This window comes from Notothenia rossii (genome assembly GCF_949606895.1).
Source record: "Notothenia rossii genome assembly, chromosome: 3".
Taxonomy (NCBI): Eukaryota; Metazoa; Chordata; class Actinopteri; order Perciformes; family Nototheniidae; genus Notothenia; species Notothenia rossii.
Window position 1 is genome coordinate 38,101,834 of NC_136901.1, and position 25,304 is coordinate 38,127,137.

At 40.9% G+C, this 25,304-nt stretch overlaps 1 protein-coding gene across 1 annotated transcript in view; it reads right to left on the reverse strand.

Annotated features, from left to right (window-relative positions):
* LOC307032783 (actin-binding protein WASF3) overlaps nucleotides 1-24,344 on the reverse strand; it is a 37,708-nt gene extending 13,364 nt beyond the window's left edge. The window contains exons 1-3 of the mRNA XM_079671034.1: nucleotides 24,099-24,344; nucleotides 4,696-4,840; nucleotides 3,658-3,792 (exon numbers count right to left, since the gene is read on the reverse strand). Of these exons, the coding sequence (XP_079527160.1) occupies nucleotides 3,658-3,792; nucleotides 4,696-4,828 (268 nt within the window). The 5' untranslated portion in view covers nucleotides 4,829-4,840; nucleotides 24,099-24,344. The remainder of the gene's footprint in view (nucleotides 1-3,657; nucleotides 3,793-4,695; nucleotides 4,841-24,098) is intronic.
* Nucleotides 24,345-25,304: the final 960 nt, after the last annotated feature.

The window sequence follows — 25,304 nt, forward strand, 5'->3', positions numbered from 1 at the left end:
CTGCGTATCATTTACGCAGCATTTGTGAAATAATCCCTGAAAACAGCTGTTTTTTATAACTCGTCGGATTAGCAGCTTAATCCTGGATGTGCAGCGATCAAATCAGGATTTATGGGAATGAACAATCTGTTGTTGGTGCACATATCATCCAGGGCTACTTGTGTTATCCCACCGCATAGACAGTTTGAGATTAAATACAATTAAAACTTCTATGCAGGGTAGAACAGATGTCAAATAATGATTTACGTTATGTTTAGTGGCTGTAATGTTGATATTTACTAACATCCTGGACATTCAGCATGTGGTAGGGAAATGTAATTACCGGTAGATTTATTAAATGAAAAATGCAAGAAAACGCATTTTCATGATTTTATTTTTTGATGCAGAAAAATAAAATCACATCTTGTTGTAATCTACCTATTGTTTATTTGAGCACATCATTCTTTGCGAAAAAGCAAAAACAGGAAATTAGATTTGAACAATTTAGTCACACACTCTTGGGTGCCAGCTTGGATGCAAAAGAGCAGTCTAGGAATATCACACTGTCGAGCCTTGGACCTGGAGATTTATGTGTTTATGGATTTTTTGCAAGGCATTCTGGGAATGTGGGAAATTGCTTACAGGAGCAGAAGAACAGGCGATACACAACTACGAGTTCTGACAGAAAATGAGGACATTTCAAGACAGAAATTACTCCTTGGGCCCACTTAACATCAATGGATGTCTCTTTTAATACAGGTATTGAATGAATTGTATGCTCTAATCATAATTATATAAAGGATGGTTCAGGTTGGAAGGTTTCTACCACAATAATAGGAGGAAACAGGATAAAACCCCCTGTATGTGCCTGTAAATCCAAGTGGTGTGTGTGTGTGTGTGTGTGTGTGTGTGTGTGTGTGTGTGTGTGTGTGTGTGTGTGTCAATTGCTGCATTAACAGAATTGACCTTCAGAGATAGTGAGATGCTTAATGATGGAGATAGCGATCATCACACACACACACACACTGAGCGACATGTGAGTGTGTGTTTTTCTGTTCACTAAACACACACTAGTACTCAAACCCACACATTGAAATGGAGATAGTGATAAAGGAGACGGACGTGAAACAAAGGGGAACAAGGCACACACACATTGGATTGGATTTGTCTACATAGAACCGAGATAGCATGTGTGCGTTAGACAGAGAAGATGTGTGTGTGTGTGTGTGTGTCAATCCCTTAACTCCCGACAGGAGATTTAACGCTACATGTAGTGGAATGCTATCCAGGATCAAACAGATGGATAACCACACACACACACACACACACACACACACACACACACACACACACACACACACACACACACACACACACACACACACACACACACACACACACACACACACACACACACACACACACACACACACACACACACACACACACACACACACACACACACACACACACACACACACACACACACACCTCGTGTCCTCCGTCTCTCTTCCATCTCATTCAAACATGTTGTGTTACTGCTAATAACCAGATTAATGTATCACGAGTCACGACGTCTGACTTTAACATGTACGTGGTTGCTTTAATAATCATTTCAACGTCTGGGAGGAGGTGCAGCACAATACAGGAAGTAGAAGGCAGCGTGTTGGATGAATGAATATCAGTTTCAAAGAGATGCTCTGTTAGTGGGGATGTCGTTGTGTGTGACGCCTCATTGCTTTCCCGTGACCAGAGGGCGATAATGCCATTTTACACGAGGGAAGTTCACGTGAAGGTGTGTTTTTGAACAGAAGCGATTCAAATCAACAACCAAAGAGATAAGAGTGGATCTCTGAAGCTAATATGTTCTGACTTCCCTACACTATATGTGATGCCATTTTAAAGGGACCTTTTTACTACTTGTTCAATAACGATTTCACATTTCGTGCATAAACAGTCATTCATATTTTTATTTATTATTATTATTTTTTTAAAATGGCATTTCTTTCACATTCGAAATGCAAAAAAAACGAAAATATTATTTTTAAGCGCAAATCTAAGTCAGGAAAGACTTGATATTTATTGTCCTTCCCTTTCCTTGTTACTTTTCTTCATGACCTTTCCTTCCTTTCTCTCCTCCTTCCTTTGTCATTTTCTTTCCTTCCTCTCTTCCTTCCATCCTTTCCTTCCCTCTTTCAGGTGTTACTTTCCAACCCTTTCCTTCTTCCTATATCCTTTCACCGTCTCTTTTTCATTTACCATTCCTTCCTGCCTGCCTTAATTTATTTCTTCCATCCTTCCCTGACTCATTCACGGTTTAATTTGTCTGCTAGCTTAAAGAATCACAGAAAGAAGGGAGGAAGGAGAAGGCAGAGAAAGAAGTGGTAGTGAATGTGTGGGGGACGGACAAATTGCTTGTGCGTAGGAGGAAGAAGAAGCGTGGTAATGAACTGAGGAGATGAGGAGTGGGAGAGGAAGAGGAGGATAGGGCTGAGGACTGCTGAGCTTTTCCTTTTCATCGCCGTCTGTGCAGCTTTCTCTGAAGCTCTGTCTGAGGCGCCGCGCTGCAGAATGACTCGGCAATATTAATAAGGAGGGGGGAGAGAGAGGGAGGAAAGACATGGAAGCAAGAGGAGATTAGAAGTGGGGGAGAGAGATTGGAAGTAAAAAAAAAAAGGAGAGATTTAAAGAAAGCAAAAAGGGAACGAGATTTAAAGAAGTACTGGAAGGAGGCAGGGAAAGGAAGAAGAGAAAGATTAGGAGATGGTTCGGGAGAAAAATTGATATAGGAGAGAAGGAATCATTATACAAAAAGACGGAGGACAATTAGGAGACACATGGGGAGATGGATAAGGAAGAAATAATATGTAAAAGAGAAAGAGGGAAAAGCACTAAGCTTTGAGGTTTCTCATATCTCCCTTTTAAGTTGATTTTGAGCCTCTAGGGCCACCGTACTCTGCTCTGAAGTCCTTCTGTAAGTGCTGAGTGGATCATCACTGTGTGTGTGTGTGTGTGTGTGTGTGTGTGTGTGTGTCAATTGCTGCATTAACAGAATTGACTTTCAGAGATGCTTAATGATGGAGACAGCGATAATCACACACACACACTGAGCGACATGTGAGTGAGTGTTTTTTCTGTTCACTAAACACTCAGTAGTACACACACACACACACACACACACACACACACACACACACACACACACACACACACACACACACACACACACACACACACACACACACACACACACACACACACACACACACACACACACACACACACACACACACACACACACACACACACACACACACACACACACACACACACACACACACACACACACACACTTTGTTTATTACTAATTTAAAACTAGTGATGGGAATTATGGCTACTTTTGCTCACAGAAAAAAGTATAACTTGCCACATCTCTCAGCCAGCCAAACAACTACTCAAGCAGCACGCGTTACGCCGTCATCATATATGGCTAATGTGCATTCAGGAAAGCAAGTTCCTGTGAAGGCGAGTGGATTTATGGCAGGCAGTGAACCAACGATAAAAAGAACGGCGCTCACCAAGTACGACTCGGTTCCCTTGGTTCGTACCAAAAAGAGACTCAAAATAATCGGATGGTTGGCGAACGTAACATAACTAATTAAAAGTCTTGGTCCTCACCCTCCTCCACGGTGGAGTCGAGCTGCGTCACCTTCACGGCCAGCTGGTCCACCCTCTCCTGCAGGCTGCTCATCCTCAGGTAGAAGCTGTTGGCCTCGTTGAACAGCTCTCCGAAAATGTCTTCTGCATGGCGACCTGGACGGAAACACAGACATATACAATTACATTTAAAATAGTATACAATATTGCATTCTGGGGGTTCAGTCACTGGGAATTTCTTGATTTATGCAGCAGGCATTACAGTTTAATGGGACTAACAGAAATGACTATAACATCCCTTTTCAGTGAGTTATAGCCCAAATCAAAGTTAGAAAACTGTCCAAACACATTCAGATTAAACACGAGATGATTGGAATTCACCGAGATGGATGTCTGTTCTGTGTGTGTGTGACAGAATTACAAATATTTTAATGTATGTACTGAGAAGCCATCCCCAATAACACAGCCACCTCCGAGCCTAATGAAATGCACACACATATAAACATGCACACATCTCTCTGCCTCTAAACCAATGAGATGACCGATGGAGTCGAGGCAGAGCATTTCTCACAGAGCTGTCGCTGAATGTCATTTAGACGGCGCTGACTTTTAATCTAATTTAAACAGGACCTGTGTTTCACTGAATAATCGCTCGTCTGGCACAAGTGTGTGCTCTGCATCTCAACTTGGAGGTGGACTGAGATGAGTTACAAATGCTAGTGTGGACAGGAGGCTTTCGTATTTAAGCATAGGTAGCAAGATGAATTCAGGTTAGTAGACAATGTTACAAAATCTAGTCATTCACGATAAAGGAAATACAAATGAATTCGTAAGTTTAGGGCTGAACACGAATAGCATTCATTTTGCGTTGTTATTCTCATTAAAAGATATATTAAAATGATGACTCTACGATACTTCATTAAAATTGAATTTGAACACATATTAAGCCTTTAAAAAATATTGGGCTTCCTGCGATATCAATATAGCTTCGTCCATATTGTGATCTCAGACATTTGACCGAGCCCCCTGTGTGAGTTACACTTGACTCCTGATACTCACTGAGGCTGCCCAGCTGTTTGATGATGGCTGCCAGAGTGCTGTTGGTCACACACTCCAGCTCACTGGTCACCCCGTCAGGCAACGCCCCGCGGCAGAGGTGCCGGGGCTCGATGTTCCTCTTCACCAACGGCATGCTGGTCTACGTCTGAGGAGAGAGAGAGAGAGAGAGAGAGAGAGAGAGAGAGAGAGAGAGAGAGAGAGAGAGAGAGAGAGAGATGATTAGTTAAAGGTCACCTATTGTGAAAAATCCACTTCTTCATGTCTCTTCTACATCAACATGTGTCCCCTCTTCTTCATGTCTCTTCTGTGTCCCCTCTTCTTCATGTCTCTTCTACATCAACATGTGTCCCCTCTTCTCCATGTCTCTTCTACATCAACGTGTGTCCCCTCTACTTCATGTCTCTTCTACATCAACGTGTGTCCCCTCTTCTTCATGTCTCTTCTACATCAACGTGTGTCCCCTCTTCTTCATGTCTCTTCTACATCAACATGTGTCCCCTCTTCTTCATGTCTCTTCTACATCAACATGTGTCCCCTCTTCTCCATGTCTCTTCTACATCAACATGTGTCCCCTCTTCTTCATGTCTCTTCTACATCACCATGTGTCCCCTCTTCTTCATGTCTCTTCTACATCACCATGTGTCCCCTCTTCTTCATGTCTCTTCTACATCAACATGTGTCCCCTGTTCTTCATGTCTCTTCTACATCAACATGTGTCCCCTCTTCTTCATGTCTCTTCTACATCAACATGTGTCCCCTCTTCTTCATGTCTCTTCTACATCAACATGTGTCCCCTCTTCTTCATGTCTCTTCTACATCAACATGTGTCCCCTCTTCTCCATGTCTCTTCTACATCAACATGTATCCCCTCTTCTTCATGTCTCTTCTACATCAACATGTGTCCCCTCTTCTTCATGTCTCTTCTACATCAACATGTGTCCCCTCTTCTTCATGTCTCTTCTACATCAACATGTGTCCCCTCTTCTTCATGTCTCCTCTACATCAACATTTGCCCCCTCTTCTTCATGTCTCTTCGACATCAACACGTGTCCCCTCTTCTCCATGTCTCTTCTACATCAACATATGTCCCCTCTGTGGGAAGAGACTCTGAAAGTTTCAGGAACAGATTCTCTCTTTTTGTCCTGATCCGTTTCTATAAAAAACATCTGAAAGTCAGATTTTGGCCACTTTATGATGTCATAACGATGTTTTGTCTTGTGTAACCATTAGCCAATCACCAACCAAGGTAACCCCCCTCCCCCCCCCACACACCTTATCACCTGAATCTCCTCCTAGAGCACCGTTGAGTTCTTTGTAACCAAATGTCTCACAGAGGGGCGTGGGGAGGGGCTCCTTATTTTCATCTAAAGTAACAGACAGAGAATCAGCACTTTGGAAACAGGGCTGAAACAGAGGGGATTATGGGTAATGCTGCAATGATCTGTTTGGTGTTTCAGCCAATCAGAGACAGGTTCTGTATATATCTGAGACCTGTGATATATTGATGAAAAACAGTATCATAGGGGACCTTTAAATATTCAAAACTGTATCACTTGCTGTCCGTCTAAATTGCACTCTGACGTTTTGTCAACATTTAAACCCCCTGTAGGAAAACCACCATTATCGCTCCCCACTGACATGAGAGATGAAGAAGAAGAGAACAGGTGGCTGAGCTGAGAGTCCTGACCCGACAGAGACGGAGGTGTCATGTCCGCCGCGGGGTTTCAGCCGCTCATCACACCGCTTAATGTCAACGCAAGAGCCAAGAGCCAAATGAGCCGGAAACCTTTTTAAACGTTGCTAACGAGCCGGAGGAACCACGAGGGGGAGAGAGAGAGGAGAGGGAGAAAGAGAACGAGCTTCATAAGAGAGACTGTTAGTGTCTGAGGGGCCACAAGGGAAGAGCTGCTTAGAGACGTGTGCAAAGTGACAGAGAGAAGCTCCAATTATTAGAGAAATGGATGATAAATGTAAAGATACTCAATAGAAGCCCAGTCCTAAAACCTGTATTTGAATTAAATAATTTGGTAACATCACATGGATACTGTAATTATCTATTAAACTATTGACTTTGGCTCTATTGTAGAATGTAATAAAAAAATATTTAAATATATAAAATAACAATGTGCAATAAAAGATCAAATAGAAATATTTATATAAACATCAAGAGTTCATGTAAAATAATAAAATAGACAAGATAAAAACTTAAGAAAAATGTGCAATAAAAACAATTATATAAAACTATTTATATAAAGAAAAATGTGCACATCATATTAAAATATGTTACAATATTCAGTGTTTTTTTAGTATTAATAAGAGATTACAGCTTATTTACTATAATGCATTATACATTATAATGCAGTGCTTCTCAAAGTGTGGTCCGCGGACCACCGGGGGTCCGTGAGCGCCCCCTAGTGGTCTGTGAGTATATTGGTAACATTTCACATTTGGAATAAATAAATAAATGTAAGTTTTCCGCACTCTCGCGGGAATATCTCCGCAATGGAGCGAGGTTAAGTTTCACTTTCGATTGCATGATATAGCCCAGCGCAACACCTTCGTCACAGATGTTGCCACTTGTTTGTACCATTTTCAGGCGATTTGTAATCTGTTCTAAAAAAACGATGTATTTTTGGATATTTGTGGAGTTAGGTGGTCCGCGAGTGTTTTTTTTATTGGTTAAGTGTCCTTGGTATGAAAAAGTTTGAGAAACACTGCATTATATGAATAATATTGCACAATATACTATTATCAAAAAACCTTCAAATGAAATCCAATTAAATCGATTTTGCATTAAATGTAACGTAGAGTTACATTTGAACATGCTTTTTGAAGTTATCATCATGACCGACACGGAGAGAGTAATTGAGGAAGAGGAATTTGATACAAGTGAGGGAGAGCTGCTGACGGACAGGACACAGCTAACTCTAAGTGGGACACACTCATTGATTTGAGAGTGTGTGTGTGCGCTCACTGTTTGCATACGTGCGTGTGGAAGGTATGTGTTTACGGGTCAGTCATCTGGAAATGAGCCGTCCTCACGCTCTCTCCCACGCTTCCAACATAATCTCTGGCACAATGAATACTTCCAGAATGAGAGGAAAACCAAGCCAAGAAAATGGAGGTAAACAAAGGCAAACTCAGTAATTGCTCAAACAAGTGTGTGTGTGTGTGTGTGTGTGTGTGTGTGTGTGTGTGTGTGTGTTCACATGCTCCTTAGTGTGTTTGTCCAGACTGAACAACACGTGATAGAAAGTGGCAAGTGTGTCCTCTTCACGTCTCTCCTTTCTCTTCCTCTAATGTCTCCTGACATTCGATTACACAAAAATGTCAAATACAGTAGTGCCTTGTCTTAAGCATGTTGCCTGAGAGTGTGTGTGAGTGAATATATGAGCCAAAATCGACCCCTCCTCCTGCTGCAGTAAATAATCCAACACCCCGACTGTTAATAAAACATGCACGCTCCTCCTCATCGCTGCCCTTCATCTCCTTTGTGCGACCCCTCCCCACTTTTTCATTCTTTCCGGTGTGTTCTCGCTCCATCTCCACCGGCTTTCATTAATAAATCAGTGAGGGTGGGTATCTCAACTCCTCGGTGGGTATTCCCCATCTAAAGTCGGTAAGTGTGTGTGTCTGTGTGTGTGAGCTAGATGCCTGCATGAGTCTGGGTTTGTGACACACACACACACACACACACACACACACACACACACACACAGGTCAGCTGCAGGGCACAGTGACATCAGCCTGATATAAGGATGCTAGAGACAAAGGATTGTACATGAAGTCCAAATAAATACCTGTAATGCTTTAATGTTTCCTAGAATTCAACAGCTAGCAATCAAATGAACTCTGGTGCTTTTATTTTCCATACACACTCAGTTAGTTCCTGCACTCGATTTAGATGTGATCTTTACTGTAGTAACCAGTACCCATCTTTAAAATCTATATTATAACCTCCTGGGAAATGATGAGATTAGGACGATAAGAAATGTCACTAACTTCAATTACTTTGCAATAAATGTGAAATCCTTCCCACAGGAAATGAAAAGCAAAGACCTGCAGACCTGTGAGAATGAAAACAGACCCTCTCCAGAAGCTAAAGGTAACAGAGGAACCACTGTAAGTCCTGAAATCACATTTTTGGATGAAGCAATTTTGGTATTTTTAGGGGGGGGGGAAGAGGAAGATTAACGAGAGCGAGGAGGGAAGCCAAAAAGTGTGTCGTGGAGCCATGGCAACGCTGTCATGGCAACGCTGTCATGGCAACGCTGAGGAATCCGCTCCGCTTGTTGAAAGTGGCACTCAGGCGCTACACTCTGAAAATAGAGAGGCGCAGAGAGAGGGAACGAGAGGAGATGGGAGAGAGGTAAAAAAGGGAGGAGGGGGGGGGGGGGGGGGGGGGGGGAGGCAGGACACCCCCGTGAGAAACTACAACTACCAACTGTAAAAGTGAAGCGGGTCTCAGGAGGGTTTAGTGCTGTCTGACACCTTAGACAACACCGCAGCGTTTAGGGAACAGAGACAGCAACACAGGATCTTTTCAGGAACCCAGAAAGTAAAGTTCAGATCAAAGATTTATAACCAGAGGAAACTTTAAGGACACTGCAGAGAGAAGTGCACAAATCATCTGTCGCATGTTGAGAAGAGAAGGAAGCATTCTGCAGTTTGTCGCATTGCATTACGTCACATACTATAAGCTAAAGTTAACAAAACGATTTCATTTTCTAACAGCCTTGACATGTAAACAGTTATTTTACAAGTTAGAAGCCCTTTCTAAGTTTAAAAATGTGCAGACAGTAAGACAAAGAGATCAATATTATTCTCATATATACAAATTCAGGCCTAGCGATTAGGTGTTATGTAGATTTCAGATATCTAACCAAAAGCATGTTGAAACAAAAACGTTGACAAGACAAGTGATAACATGCTAATTCATTTCCTGGTTTTAGCACTAATTCAAGTATTAAAGTCATAATCAGATACACAGGAACATGCTACATGTATGAGATACTAGTAGAGCCTAAACACAACTTTGAGTGAGATAACTATCCAGGAAGTGACATCATAATACGCAGTCCTGCAGTAAAGTCAGCTTAAAGGTCACCTATTATGCAAATCCACTTCTTCATGTCTCTTCTACATCAACATGTGTCCCCTCTTCTTCATGTCTCTTCTACATCAACATGTGTCCCCTCTTCTCCATGTCTCTTCTACATCAACATGTGTCCCCTCTGTGGAAAGAGACTCTGAAAGTTTCAGGAACAAAGATTCTCTCTCTTTTTGTCCTGATCCATTTCTATAAAAACCTGTCTGAAAATGAGCTGATCAGATTTTGGCCACTTTATGATGTCATAACGATGTGTTGGCTTGTGAAACCATTAGCCAATCAGCAACCAAGGTACCCCCCCCCCCCTTATCACCTGAATCTCCTCCTAGAGCACCATTGATTTATTTTTAACCAAATCTCTCTCAGAGGGGCGTGGGGAGGGGCTCCTTATTTTTCATCTAAAGTAACAGACAGAGAATCAGCACTTTGGAAACAGGGCTGAAACAGAGGGGATTATGGGTAATGCTACAATGATCTGTTTGGTGTTTCAGCCAATCAGAGACATGTTTGTATATATCTGAGAGCTGTAATATATTGATGAAAAACAGTATAATAGAGGACCTTTGAATACATTGGTTATGTTCTGCTGAAGACTTCCAGTGGCTGAGATATAAATTGACACAACCATTACATCAGAGATCATTTTAGAGATTATTACAGGATCCACTTCCTGAGCGCAGGATGCCTTCACAACACATAGATGGCCATGACATCACTCATCGTCTGGGAAACCGTCCACAGTTCAGCTCTTGGTCACGGCTGTGTGTTACACTCCTCTGAATCTCACTGTTTTGATGGCTGACGGTATCTAACGACAGTAATCAGATCAGACTCTGTGCTTCTGATCCAAAGCAGTCTTCCTGGGACGAGCAAAGGAAGATGTCGGGCCAAACGTCCAACAGATTGGGATTTACAGCCATCTCCCCGGGAGGGCATGTTGCTAGACTTAGTCTGGTCTGAAACTGTGAACACATGCAGCCATTAACTATGTTCTCACACCATTATGTCCACTTAATAGTTAAATCATCAACAGACCTGTAGAACTGTGTTTCTCCACAATGAGTCATGTAAAATCACCACTTAAAAAAAAATACAGGACTGCGTGTTAGTGATTGACAGATGGATACAAGAGACAGTCTTACCTACAGACCTGACCAAACGCATTATTGCTGCAGGCCAATGCTAATGCTATTACTGCTCCGTCTGATGGCCATAGACTTAAGTACACACACACACACACACACACACACACACACACACACACACACACACACACACACACACACACACACACACACACACACACACACACACACACACACACACACACACACACACACACACACACACACACACACACACACACACACACACACACACACACACACACACACACACACACACACACACACACACACACACACACACACACACACACACACACACACACACACACACACACACACCTCGTACTGTGCCACGCTGAGTAAAATGTCCCTCAGTGTGAGACAGGTTAGAACCCCCCCCCCCACCGGTATAATCACAGCTAATTAGCCTTACAGTAACTAATGGAAATGACAAGCACTGATATAACGAGATGATGAAACTGCACTAAGGACCAATTTATATTCCTGCTTATGAGACAGCTAGCAGCATACAGTAGATTAGCATGAAAGCTAATGTGAGGAAGCGTATGCATATGTGCAGCTTATAGGAAAACATTAGCTGGTTTGAATGGAGGTTTGTGGAATAAAAGCCTAACTCAGAGATCATGTTGACGATATCTCAAGTTTTTACAGAAAAAGGAATAAGATGCTTTGATGTGAATGATCACCTTGCACTTTCTGACTGTGATTTACACATTAAAAAAAATGTAATACAAAGATTCCTAGTCAGAAATAAGATAAATACATCCGATTCATGTCTTGGTCTTTTGTAGACGACTCCACGGTTGCAAATAACGATAATTTACAAACATAATTTTCAATAAAGAACTCAATGTGAAGCACCAGCAGGCTAACAAAGAAAGACTTCCACATGCTCAAAATGAAGGTACAACATGAGTTACCTTTAAAGGGGACCTATCATGCAAAATACACTTTTTGATGTCTTCTATACATAAATGTTTGTTAGGGAACTCACGCAGCGTCAGAAAATAAAACCCTCTCTCTTTCCCTCTGTACCCAAATCTCTAAAAACGGGGCTACAACGGAGCTGATCCAGATTTGCGTCCGATATGACGCAGTGTTTCCCCTACCATTGTCTTGGCGGGGCGCTGCGCCCTGCCAACGGAGCCTCGCGCCCCACCTGAAATTCAAGGTGTTTTTTTATTTTTTATTTAAAAAAAAATATATATATAGCACCAAATTGCAACTGAAGTAATCTATCTACGGTCACTTTTCACATTGAACATGTGCTCTTTTATTAAATAAACTAAACGCCTATGTTATTTATGTATGTGCATGTTTCAGTGTCCACTGCTTTGCGTATTCACATTCTCCCTCCGCTCTGTTTCTGCCCAGGTGGACGCGCGCGAACGCGACAACGAACGTAGCGTGCGCATTCTAAAGATAGCTCACAGATGGTGAGCAGGTACCGCGGTTTTGAACTACAGTATTGAATTTGACAGAAAACAACAATGAAACGCCAGCAGAAGAATAGTCTAATGAGTTGGGTGAAAAAAAAGACAGGAGATGTGAGTTGGTTTATTCAGTAAATTAGCTCAGGATAATTGGATGTTCTTTCTACACCTGTTGATGTGAGGCTAATGCAGGATTTGCTAGCTTGATGCTACCGGCATTTAGCGGCAGTGACTCAACAAATTGCCACTTCAAATGTTTCGTCAGCAATATATGACAAGCAGACTGCTTGTTTAATGTTAGACTCACACCAATAGCTCAATATGATCATAACACGATTGCTTTCATATCAGAGATCAGATGAGGTGGAGCTGCCTCCAGCAATAGAGGATGAGGCAGAGAGAAGCAGCAGCAGCAAAGGGTTGCAGCAGGTATGTTATATGCTGTAGTCAGGTGATTTAAATGTATCAATGAAAGGAAGAAGTGTAGGCTACATGATAAGAAGGGAATACAGTTTGAATAAAAGTAATACAATACAGTGTAACACTGTACTTTATTACTTTTTAATGTACAAATACTTTGTTACTGTACGATAAGAATAATCCACAGCTCCTCTCTCTGCTCCAGAGGATTAAAGAAATGTGGGTGCCCCAAAACAATTTTTTCAGCACCCTGCCAAGGCAGTAAACCTAGGGGAAACACTGTGACGTAATATCTGAAATGTGGACCCACGGCCCAATCAGAAACGTTGCTATCAGAAACAATGCCCGACTGTTTTGGATGTAATATGGTCGGTGTTTACATTAGCATCGCTAACACTCAGAGCTAACCTGTACAGGAGAGCATGTGTGTGAAGAAGCAGGAAATAAAAAGGAACTCACCTTGTGGTATAACCGGCAAGAGAGAAAGCCTTTGAGCTCCATACTGTTTCAGAAATAATCCTTGATAATCCATGATATGGCGTTTCATCACGGCAGTATTTAGTTTAGACAGTAGCTGCCGGGTCCCGCATGAGCTCAGCCCCCTCCTTTTTTATTTTAAAGCTTTAAACCCCAAATCAGCACTTTAGAAACAGGAAGTGAAATAGAGGGATATGAGGCATGGCTAGAATGGGTGATCTGTTTGGTATTTTGAGCAAAACACTTCATAGACATGTTTTTTATATATCTGAGACCTATGCTATTGCCTAAAAATAGCATGATAGGTGACCTTTAAAACATTGTCTTTTTTCTTCACATCTGTATTCATTCATAGTGAATGATATGCCTTTATAAAATAATAAAGTGCTTGAATGTGTTCTTTCTTCAGCTCTCTGATAGTACAGCAATGTGTAAATACTAATTAGACGAAGCAGCGTAGCTCATGTGTGAATAAGGAAATGACACGTATGGATGCTAAGAATAACACTGGAAGGAGAACGTATAATTAAGAGGGTTATTGGGTCACTGGTTAATGTAAATGAATGAAAGGCAGCAGCACAATGGAGGCTCCCTACTGATGTGCGAGGAAACACCTACTGAAGATTGGCCTATTGTTTTCCATAAAGGAAAATTGGATTCAGTTTTTCATTTGTGCTAGTTTTAAAAGACAACATACTTGGATACAATGCACTGAAAACAGAGGTTTATATGCATATAACAATAGTAGTTGTTAAAAACTTCTTTGTTTGCATTTATTGCATTTTTTCCATTGCTGCTGACCATGGATAAATACCTCATTCAACTCCACATATATAAACAAATCTGAACATTCCCTTACATTTGGAAGCATTTGGAGATATACGATTGTTTTCATCCGCTTAGATTCACATTTGCCAGAAAACTATAGAATATTTCAAAACCCACAGTATCAATATTTTAAAGGTCTCAACTCATCTATCACTCGCTGCTTTTCAGGGTCAAGTAAACCTCACTGCTCTGGCACCCTATGGATGAAAGAACAAGCAGTTTGAAATGCATGTAATAGAGAGGCGAAGTCCCTCCCTTTCCGGGGGACCTCCATGGGACATTATTTCGGAAAAAGTATGTATTGAAGTCAATGGAGAAAGATTGTCTTTTGATCCCGTTTGAATTGTGCCACAAATTACACATATGATGTTTGTCAATTTAAAAAGATAATTTTGCAACTCAAATGTTTTTTAAACGTGTCGTAAAACCGTGAAGTAACACATTTTTGTGTGTGAAACCGCTCAAGGAACTACAACTCCCATCTCGCACCACACACCAAGACGGCCGTCACGTTGGCACATTTCACTTCTTTCTTTCAGAATGAAGAATGAAGTCTGGGCATGTTGAGAGCTGTACAAGGGGAGTTAGTCGGTTCCTAAGAGCCAGCATGCGGGACCGGGACTCTGGGATTTGTAGTCTTTCTCGTTGCGTATTTTTCATAGTCTTATATTTCAACAGTTTTACGACAAACTGTGACTTTTTTTACATGGACATTATTTTTTTAATTGACAAACATCATATGTGTAATTTGTGGAACAATTCAAACGGGATTGAAGGATACGTTTTCTCTCTCCATTGACTTCAATGCATATTTTTTCAGAAATAAGGTCCCATGGGGCGGAAGTAGATGGGCGGGACTTCGCCTCTCTCTATATAACATTGAGTGACAGCCGGTGACCGAACAGCTATGAAAATGCGAGTGAGACGACTCGGGGAAACAGAGCTGATGTTTTATTCCGACTCAGGATTAATCTCCTCTTTTGCTATGCTTGGTCTCATGCCAAATGTAGAATAACAAAAGACATCAGCGAATGAACAAAGCTGATATAAAAGAAATGGTATGAAAATCCCCCTTTTTTCTTATTTTACAAAGCTGCCTTGTTGTGTTTGATGTCAGAGAACCAGACCCATTATTGCAATTTAAAGCGCCACAAATTCAGTTTCATCTTCACCCCCAACACGCTGGCCTCCTTTCTCCTAAAAAAAAAAAAAGCCTAAATATCCCCCCCCCCCCCCTTGCCCTTCTGCAGCTTCTCTCTTTGATGTCTGTATTTGTTGATGCTCTTGGGTGAGGAGCCATTGTACAAAATGATCACCATTACGATGGCACTTCCCCCTTTTTTAGCACTAATCGACCCTAAAAGCACATTATGCAAAACGGAGACGAGAGACCTTTTTTACTCTCGCTTCCTCTCCTTATTTTTTGTTGTTGGAAGAAGCGGCAGTGAGCTGTGTTGTTGTCATGGTTTCTTTGGAAGTATTTTTCATTTTTGGCTGGATAATTAAGCGATCGGAGGAGGACAGAGAGACAAAAGAGAGTTTACATTGAGGCGAGGAAGTCTCAGTGTCTTCATTGTCCCCAGTGTGTGTGTGTGTGTGTGTGTACACAGTACCTCTTCACTGAGGGTGAATGCAGATTAAGTGTTATGAAACAGCCACTTTAATGAACGGTGAATAAAACATGTGACGCAAAAAGAGCCCGAGGCACGGTGACAAACACACAGTAACTCCGTCATCGTCCTGATAGTCAAAAGGTATTGGATATTCATTAGTGACGTTTGTTTTGATCTACTTTACGTGTTAGACGGGTGGGGTTTACCACAAATAAAGTGCCTACGATTAGGCCTGCCGAATTAATCGTAGTTTAATCGCAATTACGATTATGGCTTGCAGCGATTACGAAAACAACGTAATCGAAATAAAACGATTATTTTTGTATTACTTTTTATTTATTTTTTATTTTTTTTATTGGTTTTTCAGTTTAACTATACTTAAAGTTCAGGGTAATCAACTGTTAAAAACATACTGTTCACATTTGTTTTTCTCCAATAAATGGATGTTTTCAAAGTAAATGGATAATCGTTTTTAATAATCGTGATATCAATTATTGACCCAAATAATCGAGATTATGATTTTTGTCATAATCGAGCAGCCCTAGCTACGATCCAATTATCCAGCTTAGGCCTCAATACATTAGGGAATTCAACCAATTCAAGTGATTTTAACATCTGTGTGCTTCTGTATTAGTCTTATGTTAAATAACAATCAGTCAATGTTACCCAGCTGTTACAATAGTGAGGAGATTATCTTTTAGTGAGGTGTCGATGAATAAAATCTCCATTTGAACCCGCCTCGCCCTCCTTTGCAGCTCATTAACTATACTTCATATTAGTGTGCACCTTTTTTACGAGCCATTTGGTTAGACTAAACGAGTACAAAACAAAATCATTAGGTTATCCATCAAAGAGCATTTACTATCTCTCGTCTGCTTATCTCTTTTTGACTCTTATGGTCCAGCAGTAAAGCATTGGTATGCAGGCAACACTTTTAAATCTCCTCTTGATTGATGCGTTCAAGGACGGTCTGATTTCTGAGCTGATATGTTCGGGGGAAGACATTCCACAAACTCTAAAATAAACAAACCGTGCTGTGACAGATGCCCTTCACATGTCACGCCAGATAAGAAGCTAAGTCTACAAGTGGAATGTATCGTTGAACAGAAAGCGAGACATAAATGGGTCGGATCAAGAGATATTGAATATTATCCGCACTAAATCGCTTTTTTTTTTATTCCACTCTGCTAATGTGGTTAGTAAACAGGTCAGGCACAGAATGAATGCAATGTTTCAGCCCCTATTCTGTGTGTGTGAGTCCGTGTGTGTTATGAGAACTCTCCCCGTGCCCCTCTGCGACCCCGTCCCTCACAATTAAATGTGTCGACCTCAGCACAATTGCAACAAGTCATCCGGCAGAACGATGTGACCACACACACACACACACACACACACACACACACACACACACACACACACACACACACACACACACACACACACACACACACACACACACACACACACACACACACACACACACACACACACACACGACGGTGGGGCAATGGGATGCAGAGACGGCTCACATTAAAGCTGTGATCTGATGTGTCCCAGTTTCCCTGCTCCCAGTTGACAAAGAAACCAGTAAGAAGCAAAGAGTGTTGGACTGGTTCTTGTCCAAGACTGCAAATAAATAATCTTATATAATTTGCCTGTTTCACCAAAAAATGTAAAATGTTTCAAAAACACTGAATGTTTCAGACCACCGACTGTTTGAACCAAGGCTAACATGCCATTACAAAAAAAAAACCTTGAATAGCAATAGGAGATGTGAAATGCTCCACAATTTCTCCGGTGAATTTATCAATCAACACTTATGAGATTCACATAGTTTGTTATTTTATAGCACAATATTAAATCAGTCTTTTAATTAAAAAGGAATGTCTGTTTTTGCTTAAGGCAATGACTAAAAAAAAGTTGTTGATGGCAGTGGCACAGAAATCAAATAAGAAGCCAATATGGCCTAATACCAAACCCCTAGAGATGTTGAAGGAGAGCTGCCACTGTATTAATGGTATGTCAATGAGACATATTGAAGTATATATCGTCCAACTGTCCAACAAGCTTAATCCCTTGTGACTTAGAGACAAACTACATCCAAGTAAACAATTTGAAGCAAAGAAGTGTTACAAAAACTGCTGCCTCAAAAAAAGGCCAATAACAGAAACCACACATTTGCTCGTTTTGTCCGAATGAAATCCTGCTGCGGAGTTGGAGCCGTTCTCCGCTCACAGGAAGTGAGGATTGAGACTTGAGTGAAATCCAAGCTGAGCAGCAGCGAGGGAGGCTCTGACCAGAGGACGGATAATCTTTCTGCCAAAAGATTTAAGAATCCTGTGGGTTTGAGGGTCTGCAAGCTTCCACTCCATTGAAGTGCAAATTAGCCCTGACGCTAGCCCTTACCTCTGACCTCCGTGTGGAAAGAGAGATCACACTTTCACCACAGGAATCAATAACGGTAATGTGTTGAAGATGCGGTCGTTACGTTTCCCTTGTTTTAATCAAAGTGGTTAACACAGCTCACACACACTCATCACATACACACTCAGCACATACACACACTCAGCACATACACACACTCAGCACATACACACACTCAGCACTCAATAGCTTCCTCCACGCAAAACCACTGGGAACACCTGCACTAGGGATGTCCCGATCACCTTTTTTTGCTCCCGATCCGATTCCGATCATTTGATTTTGACAATTTGCCGATACCGATTTTTCCCGATCCGATCTTTATGCAATGCATTAAGAGAAAAAAAAGCATTCAAGTTGTCCCTTAAGGTTATTTTTTTATTTAAATTTGATATTCTATCCAACATGGATATAGCTTATTTTTTTCACAGCAGCATTGGATCAGTTCAGTTGTGCAGCATTGGATCAAAACAAAATAAAGCTTATCAGTACTCGTTAGCTTACTGATACAATTAGACACTGCGCCCTGCCCACTCTTTTGCCAGATTTGAGAGAAATAAGCAACCAGGTCTATGAAAACAAGCCCCAAAGAAGCAACACATAAGATGTTGTTTAATTTGAAACCAAAACTAAGGCCTCAGGATGACTTTAAGACTTGAACATGGTCATTTTAGTTTTGTAACATTGAATAAAAAAAATAAAAAAAATAAAAACAAATCCGATCCCCAATTTTTTTTGTCCCGATTCCGATCTTTTGAAAATCACGTGATCGGCTCCGATCCCCGATCACGTGATCGGATCGGGACATCTCTAACCTGCATGTCAACAGCCAATCACTGTCCAAAGCAACTTATCCCGAGAGGCAGCATTATCGACCAAGTCTGCAATGATCCAGGGTTAAAATATAATTATTTCCAAGTTTCAATAACAAACAAAGATCATTTTGGACTCGAATTTCTACAATTCTTCTGGTAAATTGACATGTTTACCGGCATGTTTTTTTATTATGATGTTATCTTTTTGTGCCCATCATCCGTGTAAAATACTCTTTTCAAACTCAATGATAAACAGATAACATTTGACCAGAATTTCTCTAAATGTGTGGATGTTTGATGCTCACCTAAAGGCTAGGTGGCTAACAAGAGACTAAACAAGATGGCTAAACGTCATCACGCCAACATTAGCCGCCTTTAGCTTAGCGGTGGTGACGTGAAGTCATGTGACCGTGCTGTAGTTGTTTGAGGCCTAACGTTAGCTATTTATCCTGCAGAACAAAAACGTCTAAGTAACACAAAAGTTTGTTTTCAAAAGATCTTATTTTCTTAAATCTGAAATCTTTCTGTCGAGGAAGCCCTTGCAATAATATCTTTCAGGTTAGCCTTAAAAAATACTTCATCACTCCACCAATCTTTTGGAGCTTGAGGCTGTCTTCCTCGGTTAAATAACAGAAGAATGAAGGATGTTGAGCGACAGGATTTAGTATGCTTGTGTCTTTTAGAAAAAAAACACTCCCACACAGCAGAAATAAATAATACCTTTTAGACAACACACAGACAGACACAAAAGGACACAGACACAGCAGCAGCAGCAGATTGAGGTACCAGCTGATCAGTGTCATTGTACGATGTGACCCCCCCACACAGATGTGTCATCAATAGACTGGCCTGGCTTGCACTTTGCATCATCCCACAGTGAGAATAAAACAACAAAAGCCAGTTCGAGCGGCCGGAAGGAAGGACGTTGATACTGAACTCAGCCGGGCTGCGATCCCAGCGGGGCTTCAGAACATATATATTTCTTGACAGCAGTAATGCAGAACCGTTTCCCTTTGCTGTCTGCACCTGAAGGGCTGTGAGGCGGAAGTAACTTTATGATAAATGGACTCGGGTAGACGCAGATATCAAGGAAGGAATAGGAAATGGTGATCGAGTTCAAACACTTGGAATATACAGAAAGATAAGGAAGCAAATCACAGAAAGCTTCGTTTAAAGCCGTGTCTTTAACGGTTAAAAGCATGCAATCCAATATGCTTTGGAGACGGTTTCTAAATTACTTAAAGTATTTAGAAAAGTTTAGGGGGCCCATTGAATGCTTCCTCTTACATTCCTGCTTTAAAGAGTCCTCTCCAGCTGATGTTCCGGTGTATATCAGTATGTAGTGTCTCTACTTTAAAGAGTCCTCTCCTGCTGATGTTCAGGTGTATATCAGTATGTAGTGTCTCTACTTTAAAGAGTCCTCTCCTGCTGATGTTCAGGTGTATATCAGTATGTAGTGTCTCTACTTTAAAGAGTCCTCTCCTGCTGATGTTCAGGTGTATATCAGTATGTAGTGTCTCTACTTTAAAGAGTCCTCTCCTGCTGATGTTCGGGTGTATATCAGTATGTAGTGTCTCTACTTTGAAGAGTCCTCTCCTGCTGATGTTCAGGTGTATATCAGTATGTAGTGTCTCTACTTTAAAGAGTCCTCTCCTGCTGATGTTCAGGTGTATATCAGTATGTAGTGTCTCTACTTTAAAGAGTCCTCTCCTGCTGATGTTCAGGTGTATATCAGAATGTAGTGTCTCTACTTTAACGAGTCCTCTCCTGCTGATGTTCAGGTGTATATCAGTATGTAGTGTCTCTACTTTAAAGAGTCCTCTCCTGCTGATGTTCAGGTGTATATCAGTATGTAGTGTCTCTACATTAAAGAGTCCTCTCCTGCTGATGTTCAGGTGTATATCAGTATGTAGTGTCTCTACTTTAAAGAGTCCTCTCCTGCTGATGTTCAGGTGTATATCAGTATGTAGTGTCTCTACTTTAAAGAGTCCTCTCCTGCTGATGTTCAGGTTCATATCAGTATGTAGTGTCTCTACTGTGACATGGCACCTCTTTCCACCCTCTGTCTGAAACCAGAGCCCAGTCTGCTCTGATTGGTTAGCTGTCCGGTTCTGTTGTGATTGGTCAACCGCTTAGAGATGTCCCGCCCCTTAGCCTATCAGCTAGAATGTGTTGGAGCGCTAGCCAATAGAAGCGTAAGTGTTACATAGTGATGTCCTTATGTAATGGAAGTAAACAAAGGAGTCACTTTCAAAAACATTTGTAATTTTCTGACCTTTTATGATTCAAGCAATTAATTGATTCATCGAGGAAAGCATTGGTGGATTAATTCATAGAGAAAATAATCCTTTGCTGCAGCATTACATGGATTAAAGAGGATCCTGGCTAGCATGATGAAGCTAAGGAAGTGTGTTTTCAGCCCATTCATCACAGCAGAGTAGGCCATTTTCTATATTTAGCAGCTTTCATTGTAACCATCTTCTATATATATATATATATATATATATATATATATATATATATATATATATATATATATATATATATATATATATATATATAGCTATACTTACTTGTAATGGGAACAGAGAGGAGTATATTGTATGAAAGACTCATGAGGATATCCTATTCAATTTGTTGGATGGTTATTCAAAGCAGCCCCGGAGTGGATCTTAAAGTGCACACATCACTGTGAAGAGGCTGCCGAGTGTCTTCAGAGTTAATTCAAAGCATTAGCCCACCATGAGGCGTGCTGAACATGTGTCCGAGGCAGAGATCTGTCTGCATACTCCAATCAGATCCCACTTCCTTTCACCTGGAACCCATTATGAATGCAGTCGATCTGGTTCAAAGAGGAACAAACCAGAGGCTCAGTAACAGCACAAGTTCCTGGGAGGGAGGGGGGGGGGGGGATGAATGGGAATAGCGTCCATGCATCTGGAAAACCCATACGCATAATGTGCCTTCCACCCAGGGACAGAGTGTGGATGACTCCTGAAATACAGATCACTGTGAAAACACACCGTAAACCTCTGGAATCCTCAGCTGTGTTTTCGGCAGGAAAGAGTTTAGCCACCTGATAGATTCACGATGAACGTTCTTCTCCTTAGAAAAGTTTCCCAAATTAATTGTCTACAGTGGGATGTATGCAAAAGTAGCTACGTTGAACTCCATGTTGTTACAACTTTCAAAACGTCCCTGTTTCAGTGGCTTTAAGCCATTAAAAATGCATCAATGCTAAGCCGTAGAAGTTTCTTTGCAGGGTAGAAAAAAAACTAGAAACTCCTTTGGGAATAAATGAGAAGTGTGCATTTAGAGTCGCTTTAAAAAAAAAATGAAAATACCACTTTGTGCCCTCAGCAGAGTGCCTTTGTGTACCGTTTTGCCTTCACTTCTCTTGCTGACATTAAGTTACTGTGTGTGTGAATATGAGTGTGTATTGTTATGTGTGTTGAGCTGCTTCTGTTTGAACGTTTATGCTTATTTATTTCAGCCTCCTTTGCCCTCCTTCCTCGATGAGTTGCTTATGTAAGATATCAGCGCAAGCTTGTCTGAGCAGCACTGTCTCTTATGAATACGACACACACACACACACACACACACACACACACACACACACAATTATCTAATCACTGCTAACCAAAGCTTGAGTCTAGACTTGAAAGGACTGTTTGCAGAAATGGACTCACGAGTACTTGTTATTGGCAGAAAGGTCATTCTCAGTGTTTAAAAACACATTTACTACTCAGTGTATGCCGTTATAATATTAGTGTTGACTTAGTGGCTTGTACGCCCAAGTGGAGTGGTAACATTTGAGAAGTTATACATACAATGACTACCCTGTGAAATCTATTTTACCCATCTAGAAAGAACCCAATCGTCACTAAACTCTTCAAACCTCAAAGCTGTCCTACGTGTGACAATATCATATTTCTTAAACATACGGAAATAATGGAACGGTTCTTTAAATAGCTTGGAAACTGAGAAATGTGTAGGAAATCATTAGTGGGAAACAACATACATTGTGCTAATACAGCTTTGAATTTATTTAACCCCCCTTTTGCTGATCATTTGGGGTAATTGATGGATTATTTGGTTTCCACAATCTCCCATAGTCTTAGGCAAACTAAAATGTGCCTGTTTTGTCTGATCAGTGGTCAAAACCCCAAAGATATTGAGTTAACGTTACTATTAACACAGAGAATGTAGGCAAATGCTCACAAATGAAACAACTAAATAAGGCTTGAAAAGACTTCAAAATGTACTGATTAAATATGACAAATTCCCCCAATGATAATGATTACATTGCTAATACACAGCTGCATTAAATACCAGGATGTCTTGAAATATTGGATTAGAAACTCAATCTGACAAGTGCTTGATATCTCGATTTCCCCCCCTACATGTTAGGCCTCTGTACCATTTGAACGTGGCCGTTTTAGCATAAAACATCAACTATATGTAGGTATAATGATTGGAGCATAAACCAAACACTAGCTGAATTCAGATTAGAGCAGAGGACAGAGATTCAACTAGCAGAGGTGAGCAACAGGAGCTACACCGAGAGCAGCAACAGCAGAATTAGCCATGATAGAAAGACGGCCTACTATCACTTATCCAAGATAAAAAAGAATACATAGATTTCATAAGATTGGATGCATTTGGATACCAGTAGTGTTGTTAACATAGAATAAGGTCCACACATCTCATATCTCTAAACCAACCCCATGCTATGTTAGCAGTGCACTGACCGGCAGACAGAATGGATCACACACTAATCCTCCACACACCTCCCTTATAAACCCCACTGCTCTCTTTTCTAGTCGACATGCATCCAAAAAAGCTCGTTCCCGATGACACATACAACCAGCTGGTGACATTTTATTACCAGAGACACACCTGACCAGTGCGTTGGAAAAGCACGGTCACGATAAAAATGGAGAAGGAGCATTGGAGCTGCAGAGACATGGGCGCTAATTAGTAATCATGAAGCTCTCTATTAGTGAGGATGCATTGGACAATTCTGCATGTGTGCGCGACGCAACAACAATAACAAACGTCCCTCCATGAAAGAAGGCATGTGGCCACACCATAGCTGTCACATGCAAAGCGGATTTTTTTTATTCAATCAGTCTTACCTGGCTGCAGTCTCTTCTTCTTCTTCTTGTCTATTAAAATGGTTCAATCCGATTCTTCTCTCCTGCTCTGCATCTCATTCCGGTACGCCCATGTTTGCAACTCGATGGATGGAAGTGGAGGAAGAGGAGGAGGAGGAGGAAGAAGAGGAGCCTGTGAAGTGAGTAAATCTGGGTCCCTGTTGGCGACCCAGCTGCGTGCACAGGATTTATGTCGTTTCCAAGGCAGCGTCCGTCGACCTGACGAGCGTCAAGCTGCAGCCTGTAGTGGAGAACAGACCACTTCCGGTTTTACATTTCAAATTAAAAGTCGCAATTAAAGTTACCAAACAAGGGGAAAATATACTAAGAAAGAGGAACCTGTAATTTATTCCTGAATCTTTTTAGAAATCAGCTATTTAATAATTTGAACTTGAATTCAAAATGCTTGAGTTAATAAGTTAATTATATTCAGCTGGATGCCAATACATTACACGTTAAATGCGTATATTGTATTGGTTCATTAACACATGTAATAAAAGATAACACAAGACTATAGAACATATCAATATTGTTAACAGAGGCTAATGCAAAAGACGTGCATGTCTCAATTTCTACACAGCACTGTTTGTGCATATACAGGAGCATGGGTATTCAAATTAAATTAAACATTTTTAAAGAAAGATCTAGCTGCTAAATGTTGCACAAATATGAATGCCTAAGCTATACAGTTTAGGTGGTCTTTAATGAATTATTCAATAGAATTACTGAGTTTTTCTACGATGTCTAATACAAAAAAAACAAGAAAACATTTGATAGCAGTGGATAAACGTTGACATATGCAAAAGGTCACTATGACAACACTTTATTGTATTTTGAGGCCAATTCTAACCCATGAACGTCAGAGATTAATGCTTTTGTAAAGAGTAATTTACAGCTTGCAAATGTTTGTATGTTCGCAGCAGTGTTGTTGAATTGAAGGTAAACAGGTGAAGCTAATTAGCCTAACCACCACATGGTAGCTAAAACAAATGCTAAGACTACAAGTTTCGTCTCTGCAAATAACAGTAATTCTGTACCTTAATACATAGGCAGACTTGTACATTAGTGCAACAATACTCAAGAGTGACTTTATGTTGAATATTTAAAGGTTTAACTGCTCGTATTTCAAGTGGTTCTTCGCGCTAGCTTGACGCAGCTCTAACGGATTTGGGAGATGCAGCAAATCGG